Source organism: Tetrahymena thermophila, assembly GCF_000189635.1.
Source record: "Tetrahymena thermophila SB210 genomic scaffold scf_8254719, whole genome shotgun sequence".
NCBI classification, from domain to species: Eukaryota; Ciliophora; class Oligohymenophorea; order Hymenostomatida; family Tetrahymenidae; genus Tetrahymena; species Tetrahymena thermophila.
In genome coordinates, this window is record NW_002476484.1 from 514,506 (window position 1) to 527,613 (window position 13,108).

The 13,108-nt window shown below is 20.0% G+C and overlaps 6 protein-coding genes across 6 annotated transcripts; 2 read left to right on the top strand and 4 right to left on the bottom strand. All coding sequences in view use genetic code 6, as the record gives it.

Moving 5' to 3' along the window:
* Positions 1-952: 952 nt before the first annotated feature.
* On the top strand, positions 953-1,282 carry TTHERM_000391479 (transmembrane protein, putative; the record flags this gene model as incomplete). The annotated part of the gene is made up of 1 exon (XM_012796515.1): positions 953-1,282. The coding sequence occupies one exon, from the start codon at positions 953-955 to the stop codon at positions 1,280-1,282; it is 330 nt and encodes a 109-aa protein (XP_012651969.1).
* Positions 1,283-2,508: 1,226 nt separating this feature from the next.
* On the top strand, positions 2,509-2,967 carry TTHERM_00391480 (hAT family dimerization protein; the record flags this gene model as incomplete). Its single annotated transcript, XM_001011823.1, has 1 exon — positions 2,509-2,967. The coding sequence occupies one exon, from the start codon at positions 2,509-2,511 to the stop codon at positions 2,965-2,967; it is 459 nt and encodes a 152-aa protein (XP_001011823.1).
* Positions 2,968-3,395: 428 nt separating this feature from the next.
* TTHERM_000391469 (hypothetical protein) lies at positions 3,396-4,613 on the bottom strand (the record flags this gene model as incomplete). Its single annotated transcript, XM_012796516.1, has 1 exon — positions 3,396-4,613. One exon carries the CDS (start codon positions 4,611-4,613, stop codon positions 3,396-3,398), a length of 1,218 nt encoding a protein of 405 aa, XP_012651970.1.
* A 1,382-nt stretch (positions 4,614-5,995) lies between these two features.
* On the bottom strand, positions 5,996-7,453 carry TTHERM_00391470 (hypothetical protein; the record flags this gene model as incomplete). The annotated part of the gene is made up of 1 exon (XM_001011822.2): positions 5,996-7,453. The coding sequence occupies one exon, from the start codon at positions 7,451-7,453 to the stop codon at positions 5,996-5,998; it is 1,458 nt and encodes a 485-aa protein (XP_001011822.2).
* A 1,514-nt stretch (positions 7,454-8,967) lies between these two features.
* Positions 8,968-10,254, bottom strand: TTHERM_00391460 (hypothetical protein; the record flags this gene model as incomplete). Its single annotated transcript, XM_001011821.2, has 1 exon — positions 8,968-10,254. One exon carries the CDS (start codon positions 10,252-10,254, stop codon positions 8,968-8,970), a length of 1,287 nt encoding a protein of 428 aa, XP_001011821.2.
* Positions 10,255-11,440: 1,186 nt separating this feature from the next.
* TTHERM_000391439 (OsmC family protein) lies at positions 11,441-11,959 on the bottom strand (the record flags this gene model as incomplete). The annotated part of the gene is made up of 1 exon (XM_012796517.1): positions 11,441-11,959. One exon carries the CDS (start codon positions 11,957-11,959, stop codon positions 11,441-11,443), a length of 519 nt encoding a protein of 172 aa, XP_012651971.1.
* Positions 11,960-13,108: the final 1,149 nt, after the last annotated feature.

The window sequence follows — 13,108 nt, forward strand, 5'->3', positions numbered from 1 at the left end:
TTTGTTCTTTGTCAGAAATAAAAGAATATTATTTATTATTTTATAAATATTAACAAAAGTATTTTAAAAATGAATGTGCACCCAACATACTAAATCTCAAAATTAAAATTAAAAAATTATAATAGAGTCTTTGATTTTACTTAATTTTAATTAAAAAATAAAAGTTTCTTTGATAAGAATTGATCAATCAATATAGAAATTTTTATACAAAATAAAACAAATAATTATACGAAATAAATAAATTTGGAATATAAACATTAATTAATAACAATTCAATTTGATGATTGTGGTTTTTTTGGATTTATTGAAACCTCAAAAAGCATTTTTTGCTAAACAAATTAATTAATCGTTAGGATTAATTACATAATATACTGGACAAGTTTAATCTTATTGTAAAGATTGCTCAAAATAAATAAATATTTAGCGGGATTAGTACTAAGCATATGAGTATTTTTTACTTTCAGCCTATTTCTTGCTCAACAAATACAAATCAAAATAATTTGCTTTTGAAAGTTAATCTATTATATCATAAAGATCCTGGTTTTAATTGATATGATTTGTTATTTTCAGAATCTTTTTGGCTGAAAATATAAGATAATCACATAGTAAAGAAGACAAGAACTCAAATTAAAAGATATTATCTAAGAATTCACTAATTTATTTACTATGATCAGAATTGATTATTACTATTTACAAGAAATGTAGGAATATTTATCTTAGGATATAATTTTCTTATTAATTTTCTTTTCTATATGGATTGATATGAGCTAAAAATTTATAGATATATCGTTTAGCAAACTTTTAATCTTATTTGCAAAGACTGTGATGCAAAATTGAGTATGTGATAGTTTTCAAAGTTTTCCTTTCTGAGAAATTAATTTTAAGAGTTTCAGACATTATTATTTAGTTCTAATTTTTCTAGATTTTGCATCTATCCACTCCAAATCTATAAATGTTATTTAATATTTCTTCTATAAGTTTTTTATTATACATGTAGTCCTCTTTACTAAGCAAGTAGGGGTTTTTATTATTATTTAGCTTATTTTTAGTTTCCTTGTTTTTCATATATTATTGTATGTCATTAAAAACCAAATTACTCTACTCATTATTTTTATCAAATATATTTTTAACAAATTATTTAAATTCTTCAGCTTTTAAAGGTGAAAAATCTTTGTTAATGACTTCGTATCTCTAAATTAAGTTTTCTATAGCTGAAGAATCAGATTTAGCATCATCATCTTATTTCTTTAAATTAAGATTTTATTAAAATAATTTGTTTTGATTGTCAATGTGCAATTAAAGAGAAGGATTTAAATCAACTACTTTATTGATATTTAGTGATGTGTTGATTTTTTCAAATAGTTCTTAATTCTTATTCAAAAAATATGTGTGCATCTTGCCTAAGAATTTTTATTTAAAAGAAGAAACAGTTGGGTGACTATCTACTTGTTATTAAACTTCTTAAATGGCTTGTATGAGTTTATTTTTTGTTGCGTGGCTAACAAATGATGGAATTGGAATGGATATTTAATTGATTTCAACATAGGAGCACTCACCATTCCAATTTTAACTTTATGAAAAATTATTTTATCTCCAGTTGTTACTTTCCAATTATTCTTTGTTAGTGTTAGGGAAAAAGCTATTCCAATTTCCTTGATTTTTTACTTCTTTGTTTTTTAGGGTTTACATTTTCAATGATATTTTTTTACTTTAATTTATTTACTTTTAGATTCAAATTTTTTTAATTAGTTAATTAATTCAGTCAAACAATTAATAATGATAAATAAGAATCATCTTCTAAAGATTTAAAGATACAAATTTTTGTATTAAAAAATAAAAGTATTTTTTTATTTCTTGTATTTGTCTACTTCTTTAAACATCTACAAAAAAAAATTGATATAGACTAAAAGTATTAAAGTATTTTATAATTTCTAAATATTTGTCTACCTCTACAACAAAAAAAGTTGATATAGACTAAATGAAATATATTATTCATTTACTTATATTTAATCTTGTAATGGATTAATGCTTTCTTTATTTTAAAAATAGAGTATTTTATTCTTGAAAATAAAATTAATTAATTAATTTTTTCTATTATAAATTAAAAAATTTAATATGCTACTTCTTTAAATACATATAGAGCTAATCAATTTAAATCAAGAAAAAACCACAAAATTAAAACTTAATGAATGAGTAATATTTAGTTATAATTTTTTATCTACTTAAATAAAACAATTTTAAAAAATTTACCTATTTTAAGATTTTATTAAAATTTGATTTAGAATTATAAATTATGTGTTGTTTAGTTCCAACCTATTTTATGAAACACTATTTATTTTAACTTTAATTAAGAAAAATATAAGAGATTAAATAGAATTTGCTCAAAATCTATTTAGATAAATTAGAAAAATATTATGAACCAATAAAAATGATTATTTGTAAATCAAATTTTTTACATCCACTTTATAGAGGATTGGTAAGATCAAAGAGCCAAAGTATTTTGAAAATATGATTGAGAGCTTAGAAGATGAACTGAATTAAATATCTAAAATAAAAACAATTGAAAATGAAGATAATCTAATTGGAAGTCTTAAAAAACTAAAAATAGAAGAAAATTAGAGAAAAGAGAAACAGATTCAATACTATCAGATGAGTATTAAGATTCAGAAATTGTTGATTACAATATAGAATTCTAGAAATAAGCACTTAAAGATGAAATTAAGCTTTAAATATCTTAGAGAGAGAGTTGATAATAGTTTATACAACACTAAAACAAGGTCTTTTGAACTAGAGTTTTATTATAAAAATTAAAATACATACCCTAATCTAACACTACTAGCTAAAAAATACTTTGTATTATAAGCAACTACTGCAGAACAGGAAAGCAAAAAAATTAGTTTTTCATAAAAAATTAAAAGACCTTTCCTTTAAATAAAATCACAGGTAGATCTGTCAGATAAATTCTGACAAATTAAAATAAAAATAGCAAGAATACTACTTAGCATTCAAATTTTAAATAAAAACTTATTGATTAGCAATACTTATTTTGCTTTATCCTTATCATATAAAGAAGATAAGCTTTAAGAATATTTTGACTAAATCTTTTACAAATTTTTATTATTTTTATTAATATATTTTATAATATTATAAATATTATTATGATTCAATTAATATATTTTTTAAAATAAAATTTAAATAAAAAATTAAGAGTTTAGTTGTGAAGAATTGATCAAAGAATAAAAAATTCTATTTAAACGACATAAAACATATAATTATGCAAAATAAATAAACTGGAATATAATAATTTATTCAAAAATAAAATTCTTTCTTATTAATCATTTTATTTTATGGGTAAATTCATTGTTGTGGTTGTGATTTTTGGATTGTTTGAAACCTCAAAAAGAACTCTCTGCGAAACAAATAAATGAATCACTAGGATTAATGATGTAATAAACTGGCTAGTTTTCATTTTATTATAAAGATTGCTCAAAATAGATAAATATTTCACGGGATTTATGCTTAGCATGCAAATATTTTTTAGAATCAGCCTATTTCTTGCTCAGTAAATATAAATTAAAATCATATGCTTTTGAAAGTTAATCATTAAGATCCTAGTTTTAATTAGTTTGATTTTTCATTTTCAGAATCTTTTTGGCAGAAAATAAAAGATGATCACATAGTAAAGAAGACAGGAACTCAGATTTAAAGACACTCTCTAAAAATTGAGCAGTTTAGTTACTATTATTAGATTTGATTATTATTGTTTACAAGAAAAGTAGGTATATTTATCTGAGAATATAATTTTGCTATTCAAAACCTTTTTTTTTTGGGTTGATATGAGATAAAACTTTGTAGATAAACTTTTTAGCCCGATTTTAATCTTATTTGCAAAGATTATGATGCAAAATTGAGTATGTGATAGTTTTCAAAGTTTTTTTTTCTTAGAAGTTAATGCTTATAGTTTCAGACATTATTGTTTAGTTATCATTTTTCTAGATATTGCATCTATTAACTCCAAATTTATGAATGCTATTTAATGTTTCTTCTATAAATTTTTAATCATACATGTAGTCCTCATTACTAAACAAGTAATTTTTATTATTATTTGGTTTTTTTTTAGTTTCCTTGTTTTTCATTTATTATTGTATGTCATTAAAGATCTAATTGCTCTATTTACTATTTGTATTAAATATATCATTAACAAATTTTCTAAATTCATCAGCTATTTTTGTGTTTGCATCGTTGATTTTTTTTAATAGTTCAGAATTCTTATTCACAAAATCTTTGTGTATCTTATCTAAAATTTATTATTTCAAAGAAGGTATATTTAGATAATTATCTACTTGTTATTAAATATCTTAAATGGTTTGTATGAGTTTAATTTTTGTTGCGAGGCTAACAAATGAAGGAATTGGAATGGATATTTAATTAACCTCAACATAAAAGCATTCACCATTCCAATCTTAACCTTCTGAAATTTCTTATGTTTTATTTTAAGTTTAGTTATTAATATTATTTTATCTCTCATCATTGCACGAGTTGTCTTTGCCTCCTAATTTTTTCTTCTTTGTAAGGAAAAAGTTATTCCAATTTTAGGTATTTTGGGGTAACATTATTCTAAATTTTTAATTTAATTGATTTGGTTTTTGATTGTAAATTTTTTTTTAATTAATTAATAATAATAAATAAGGATCGATCATCCTCTACATATTAAAGATAAAAATTTTAGAAGAAAAGTATTTTATAATTTCTTCTTATTTGTCTACCTCTACAACAAAAAAAGTTGATATAGACTAAATGAAATATTTCATTCATTTATTTATTTATATTTATTATTTTTGTAATGAATTAATGCTGGTTTAAAATTTAAAAATAGAGTATTTTATTCTTGAAATATAAAACTAATGAATTTTTTCTATTATAAATTAAAAAATTTAACATATTACGCCTTTAAATACATAAAAAGCTAAATTAATTTAAATGAACAAAAAATCAAAAATAAAAATCTTAATTAATAAGATTGAGTTACTCTTTATTTTTTATTTTACTTAAATAAAAAATTATTTTTTAAATTTATCTATTTTAAGAAATTATTAAAATTTGATTTAGAATTATAAATTATGTTTTGTTTAGTTTAAACTTTTTTATGAAACCCTATTTATTTTAACTTGAAGAGCTCCTTAATTTGACATATTTTATTTCAAACTCTACTCTATAAACTCTATTTTTCCTTTATTAATTAAAATATTTTTTAAAATTATATTTATGTATTTATATCTTAATTTCTACTTTAGTAAAAGCTATATTAATGCTCACAATTATAAGCTTTTTTAAAATTTTGGTTGTAAATATTAGTATTAACTCTAAATAGAAATTGTTCTTAACTATGATGAGTTCTAAATAAAATTTTTGCTAATCTTTACATTTTATAATTTGATTGTTTTTATTATTTTTAAATATTTTTTACAAATATTTCTTAATACACTCAGTGTTTAAAGCAAAATATTTAATTTTTGATTACTAATAAAAATTTTAATAACCTCAATTATCTTATCCGAATTCCAAGGTACTAGGTATAAGGGATTATAGTAACCTAATATTGTTTATGTTCATAGAAAGAAAAATAAAGTCATTTTAAAAAATCCTTAAAAGTAAATTTAGTAGTAAAAACTGTGAAATTTTTTAATCTTTAATAAAAAAAATATCATTTAAACATATTATAATTATGACTAATTTGTAAAAACATTTTTTTTATATTTAATTAGCTAACTTCAAATTTTAATATCTAAAGGAATTTTTATCTAAGTAATTAATTATATTTTTTAAAATAAAATTTAAATAAAAAAATAAATGTTTAGTTGAAAAGAATTGATGAATCAATAAATAACTTTATATACACAAAATAAAACAAATATAATACAAAAGAAAAATATAAAAATTTTTTTTTATGGGAATTCAATTGATAGTTATGGCTTTTTTTGGATTAATTGAAACCTCAAAAAGCACTATTTGCGAAACAAACTAATTAATCGTTAGGATTAATTACGTAATATACTGACTAATTATCATTTTATTGTAAAGATTGCTCAAAATAAATAAATATTTCGCGAGATTTGTGATTAGCATAAGAGTATTTTTTACAATCAGCCTATTTCAAGCTGAACAAATACAAATTAAAATCATTTGCTTTTGAAAGTTAATCTATTAAAGTATTAAGATCATGGTTTTAATTGGTATGATTTTTTATTTTCAGAATCTTTTTGGCAGAAAATAAAAGATAATCACATAGTAAAGAAGACAGGAACTCAAATTAAAAGATATTATCTAAAAATTCAGTAGTTTAGTTACTATGGTCGGAATTGATTATTATTATTTACAAGAAAAGTAGGAATATTTATCTTAGAATATAATTTTCTTATTCAAAACCTTTGATTTTTGGATTGATATGAGCTAAAGTTTTGTAGATATATTATTTAGCTGACTTTTAATCTTGTTTGCAAAGATTATGATGCAAAATTGAGTATATGATAGTTTTCAAAGTTTTTCTTTCTTAGAAATTAATTCTTATAGTTTCAGACATTATTATTTAGTTTTAATTTTTCTAGATTTTGCATCTATCCACTCCAAATCTATAAATGCTATTTAATGTTTCTTCTATAAATTTTGCATCATAGATGTAATCCTCTTTACAAAACAAGTAGAGGTATTTATTATTATTTGTCTTATTTTTAGTTTCCTTGTTTTTCAAATATTATTGTATGTAATTTTATAGCTAATTACTCTACTTAATATTTGTAATAAATACATTATTAACAAATTATCTAAATTCATCAGCTTAATTAGCTGAAAAGTTTTTATTAATGACTTCATATCTCTAAGTAAAGCTTTCTCTAGCTGTTATATCAGATTTAACATCATCATTTTATGTGTTTGGATGAGGATTTTATTAAAATAATTTTTTTTGATTTTCAATGTGGATTGTTAAAGAAGGATTTGAATCAACTACTTGATTTTTAATATTTTTCTTCTATTTCTTACTACCAGGAGTTTTGTTATTTAATGGAGTGTTGTTGATTTCTTTTAATAGTTCACAATTCTTATTCACAAAATCTTTGTACATCTTATCTAAGATTTATTATTTCAAAGAAGGTATATTTAAATGATTATCTACTTGTTATTAAACTTCTTAAATGGTTTGTATGAGTTTATTTTTTGTTGCGAGGTTAACAAATGTAGGAATTGGAATGGATATTTAATTGATTTCAACATAGAAGTACTCACCATTCCAATCTTCTTTTTTTTAATCATTTTAAATTTGATTTTGAGTTTTGTAGGAAACATTATTTAATCTCTCATTGCACTAGTTGCTTTCAAATTATTCATTGTTAACGCTAGGGAAAAAGTTGTTCCAATTTCCTTGATTTTTTATTTATTTAGTTCTTAGGGTTTACATTTTTCTAAGATTTTTTACTTTAGTTTATTTGTTTTTTAACTTTAATTTTTTTAATTAATTAATAATGATAAATAAATAAGGATGGATCATCTAATAATTTAAAGATACAAATTTTTTATTAAAAAAAAAGTATTTTATAATTATTCTTATTTGTCTACTCATATATTAACATCTATTACAAAAGAATTGATATAGACTAAATCAAATAGATAATTAATTAATATTTATTTCTAAAATAAATTAATCCTTTTTTAATATTTAAAAATAAAGTATTTTATTTTACTAAGTCAAATAACAAATAATTTGTTGAAAATAAAACCAATTAATTTTTTCTATTATAAATTAAAAAATTGAACATATTACATCTTTAAATACATAAAAAACTAATGAATTTAGATTAAGAAAGTTTTTTTAATTAAATTGAAATAAAACACCAAATGAAATAATATTTTATTCTTCTTGTCTTACTAATTGTGACTAACTTAATTTGAAAAGCTTTTTATAGCACTTTGCAGTTTTAAAAAATAGTCATCGCTATTTATTAGCGATGATTTAATTAATATTTAGAAATATACATAATTTAATTAAAGATTATGTATATTTTTAAAATTTATTTTCTGATATATTTTGATGCATTAAATGAAAAATAGTATATTTGTCATCAAAATATTTATAAATTTTGCTGAAAAATTAAAAAATTTTGATCTCTATTTCTAAAAATTTTTATTTTTTAATATTAATTTATTTATTCTATTATTTTATAAATAATACTATTTAATAAATATATTTATTTATTCTTTTTATTAATTAACTTTTAATATTTTTGTCACAAATATTTTTATTGGTAAGTGTTATGATAAAAGTTATTTATATTTTCTAATTTTAATAAATTTATTTTCATATTCTTAATTTTATTTGCTATAATTATATCTTCAATAATCTTTTATAATAATTATTAATTTGTTAATTTTTAATATTCTAATTCTTAAACTAGTTAATTTTTTAAATATTTAAGCTCTTTAATACTTATTCATAAACAATTTATTCTTATTCTTTTAAATTTTTTAAGATGTTATTCTTTATAATAGTTATTTTGCTTTATCCTTATCATATAAAGAAGATGAACGTTAAGAATCTTTCCATTTTATAACTATCTTATTAATTTATAAAATCTTTTTATCTTTTCTATTATTAATCTTATAATTATTTAATTTTTACATCTTTTAATGCTTTACGCTAGATATTTTACGAGTTTTTATTATTTTATTTATGATTTAATAAATATTTTTTTAAAAATAAATATAAATAAAAAAATAAAAGTTTAGTTGAGAAGAGTTAACTTATTAATTAGTAAAGACTACTATTTATATACACTAAATATAATATAAAATAATACGAAAGAAATAAACTTGAATATAAAAAATGATTAATAAATAATATACTTTCTTATTAATCATTTTAATTTATGGGTCAATTCATTGTGGTGGTTGTGGCTTTTTTGGTTGATTGAAACCTCAAAAAGAACTCTCTGCAAAACAAACAAATGAATCACTAGGATTAACGACATAATAAACTTGCTAGTTTTCATCTTATTGTAAACATTGCTCAAAATAGATAAATATTTCTCGGGATTTATGTTTTGCATGCAAGTATTTTTTAGAATCAACCTCTTTCTGGCTGATCAAATACAAATTAAAATCATTTGCTTTTGAAAGTTAATCTAGTAAAGTATTAATATCCTGGTTTTAATTTGTATGATTTTTTATTTTCAGAATCTGTTGGGCTGAAAATAAAAGATGATCACTTAGTAAAGAAGACAGGAACTCAGATTTAAAGACACTCTCTAAAAATTGATCAGTTTAGTTACTATTATTAGAATTGATTATTATTGTTTGCAAGAAAAGGAGGTATATTTATCTTAGAATATAATTGCGTTATTCAAAATCTTTAGTATTTGGATTGATATGAGATAACACTTTGTATATATATTCTTTCGCCCACTTTTTATCTTATTTGCAAAGATTATGATGCAAAATTGAGTATGTGATAGTTTTCAAAGTTTTTCTTTCTTAGAAATTAATGCTTATAGTTTCAGACATTATTTTTTAGTTATCATTTTTCTAGATATTGCATCTATCCACTCCAAATTTATGAATGCTATTTAATGTTTCTTCTATAAATTTTTAATCATTCATGAAGTCCTCATTACTATGCAAGTAATTTTTATTATTATTTGGTTTTTTTTTAGATTCCTTGTTTTTCATATATTATTGTATGTCATTTTCTATCAAATTTCTGTTCTTAATATTTCTATTAAATATATGATGAACAAATTTTCTAAAGTCATCCGCTTTTTATGTGTTTGCATTAAGATTTTATTAAAATAATTTGTTTTGATTTTCAAACTGGATTTTTAAAGAAGGATTTGAATCAACAGAATTGATTTTTTTAAATAGTTGACAATTCTTATTCATAAAATCTTTGTGCATATAGTCTAAGATTTATTATCTAAAAGAAGGTGATTTTAGATGATAATCTACTTGTTATTAAACTTCTTAAATGGTTTGTTTGAGTTTATTTTGTGTTGCGAGGCTAACAAATGAAGGAATTGGAATGGATATTTAATTGACCTCAACATAAAACCATTCGCCATTCCAATCTTAACCTTCTGAAACTTCTTAAATTTTATTTTGAGTTTAGTTACTAAAATTATTTAATCTTTCATTGAACCAGTTGTCTTTGCCTTCTAATAAATTTTTCTGGAAATAGTTATTCCAACTTTAGGTATTTTAGGGTTACATTTTTCTAAGTTTTTAATTTAATTAATTTGCTTTTTGATTGTAAATTTTTTTAAATTAATTAATTAATAATAAATAAGGATGGATCATATTCTAAAAATTGAAAGATAAAAATTTTTGAAGAAAAGTATTTTATAATTTCTTCTTATTTGTCTACGTCTACAACAAAAAAGGTTGATATGGAATAAATGAAAAATATATCATTTATCTATATTTATTTTTATCATGAATTAAGTAAAGTGTCTTCTTAATATTTAAAAATAAAGTATTTTATTCTTGAAAAATTAAACCTATTAATTTTTTCTATTATAAATTAAAAAATTAAAAATATTACTCCTTTAAATACATAAAAAACAAACTGATCAATTTAAATTAAGAAAAAATCGTAAAATTAAAATCTGAATAAATAATAGAGTTATAATTTTTTATTTTACTTAAATAATAAAATTAAAAAAATTTATCTATTTTAAGAACTTATTAAAATTTTATTTAGCTCCAACATTTTTAAGAAACCCTATTCATTTTAACTTGAAGAGCTTCCATATATTTGACATTTTATTTTAAACTTATTCCTTTTAACACTAGTTGTTCCTTTATTAATTAAAATATTTTTTAATTATATAACAACAAATTTATTTATGATAAAATATGCTTTTTCTAATTTAATATAAAGGCTAGATTAATAAATGCTCAGAATAATTAGCTTTTTTAAAAATTTGATTGTAAATATTTGTAATATAAGTGGTTTACATTGAGAGAGAGATAAAATATTTTTAATAAATTTCAACAAATTTTTTTTTTAATTTTTTTTTAATATTAGTAAATATTTTAAATAAATCATTTAGAATTTTTGCAATAACTTATTATTAAGCTTAAATTAATTTTTCATTTGATTTTTATGTAATTTATTTCAAAATTATTTTGGAATTAGTTCCTACAAATTCCTAATTTCTCAGTTAAAAATTTTTCATTCTTACTTTATAATTTAATCAAAATAAAAAAATTTAAATTATAAAATTAGTTTAATAAAATTTAATTTTAGAAATTATAACAAGCATATCTCATATAAATAGTAATACAAATTCTACATCGAGCATATAATTTTTATTTGTAAAATTATTCAAATAAGCAATAGAAATCTTCTGATTAAGCAAATTACAATTTAATTAGATCTATATTTTATTATTTTTCATTATTTTTTTATCCATTCAACATCTAATTTACAGCCAGAATCTATTATCATTCTTGCAATAGGACATCTTTTTTTTAATATTTCATTTAATTAATTTAGCTATTCTTATGTTGCATCAGTTTCAGCATAGATGGTTCCCCAAATCCTAGTAAAATTTGATGTTATCGGAGCTTCTGCAGTCATTGGAAGATGATGATAACCTCTATCATCTCTTTATCCATGTATTTAGTATGATGCAGTAGAAATCTTAAATCCTAAATTTTTAGATATAACTTATGAAGTTACACTTTCACATGCCACAAGTGAGGATAAGAATAATTCTAGTGGTGAGATTCCATTACCTTAACCACCTGATTGTTTTGAAAGATCAGAAACCAAAACATGGTTATTTTCAGTTGTTATTTTTGCAGAATAACTCACTGATTCTGCTGTAACAGAATAAGATCTGATTCTAGGAACATTCGAGGAAAATGAATGTTAAGGCTTTCTAAATAAAATTTTTGCTAATCTTTACATTTTACAATTAGATTGTTATTATTATCATTAAATATTATTTATAAATATTTCTTAATACTTTAAGCTTTTGAAGCAAAATATTTAATTGAATCTTGCTTACTAAAAAAAATTTTTAAATCACGCAATTCTTTTATAGAAGCTTTTAATTTATTTGTAACAAGAAAATTCAAAAAAGAAGGACCAAGTTTCAAAAAAGTTAAGAGAGATAAGAAAAGTTTCATACAATAAATAATTCAATCAAACTTGTAATAATATTATTACTTTTTTTTTACAAATGTATTTATTATTTCATTTTAATGTGTTAATATTTCTTTCCTATTTGAACCTGTTTAATGTATTAAATGGTAGTAATTATAAATTTAAAATGCTGATAAACAATACAAATTTAATAGTAGTATTTATTATTTATATCTTTTCAGAAACAATCAATAATCTAAACTTGTGGTATAAGAAATAAATAATTATAGATAATTATTTAGTTGATTATTTAATTATTTTTCATTTAGAAAAAATCAGTTTCTGAAGAGGATTAATTAATTAAAAAAATATTTGAAAATGAATAATTATTTATTTAATTAAATTTCTTATTACAATTATTTAATATATAATTTATCAAATTTTATCAGCACTTACTACAAATCTCAAATTACAAATTACGTATTAATTCTGTGTCAAATAAATTTAAAAAGTTTTTTTTCTATGAAAATTTAAGCGAACAAGATCAAAAATATTATATTTCACTATAGAATATTCCAAAATTTATAAATAACAAAATAAAATTTTACAATATTTTAATGATAAAGTCAATTTTTAATTACTAATTTATCTTCATTTCAAGTATAAAACTTAGTATGTAGGAAGGCAATAAGTAGACTATTTAAACTAGTTCTTATTATTTATTTATGAACAATTTCTTTTTGTTATAAAGATAATATTTTTTAACAATTAACTTTTAAAGAAGAAGTTAACATACAAAATGGTGATACTAATAAAGATTTAAAAAATTAGATAATTTTGTAAGATTATTTAAAATATTTATAAAAACTTTATCATTTATTCTAATTCATCTACATTTAAAAGTGTTAGCTTTCTAGAACTGCAATTAATTTCCGTAAAAGCTATAATTTTTTAGATAACACCTAGAAAATT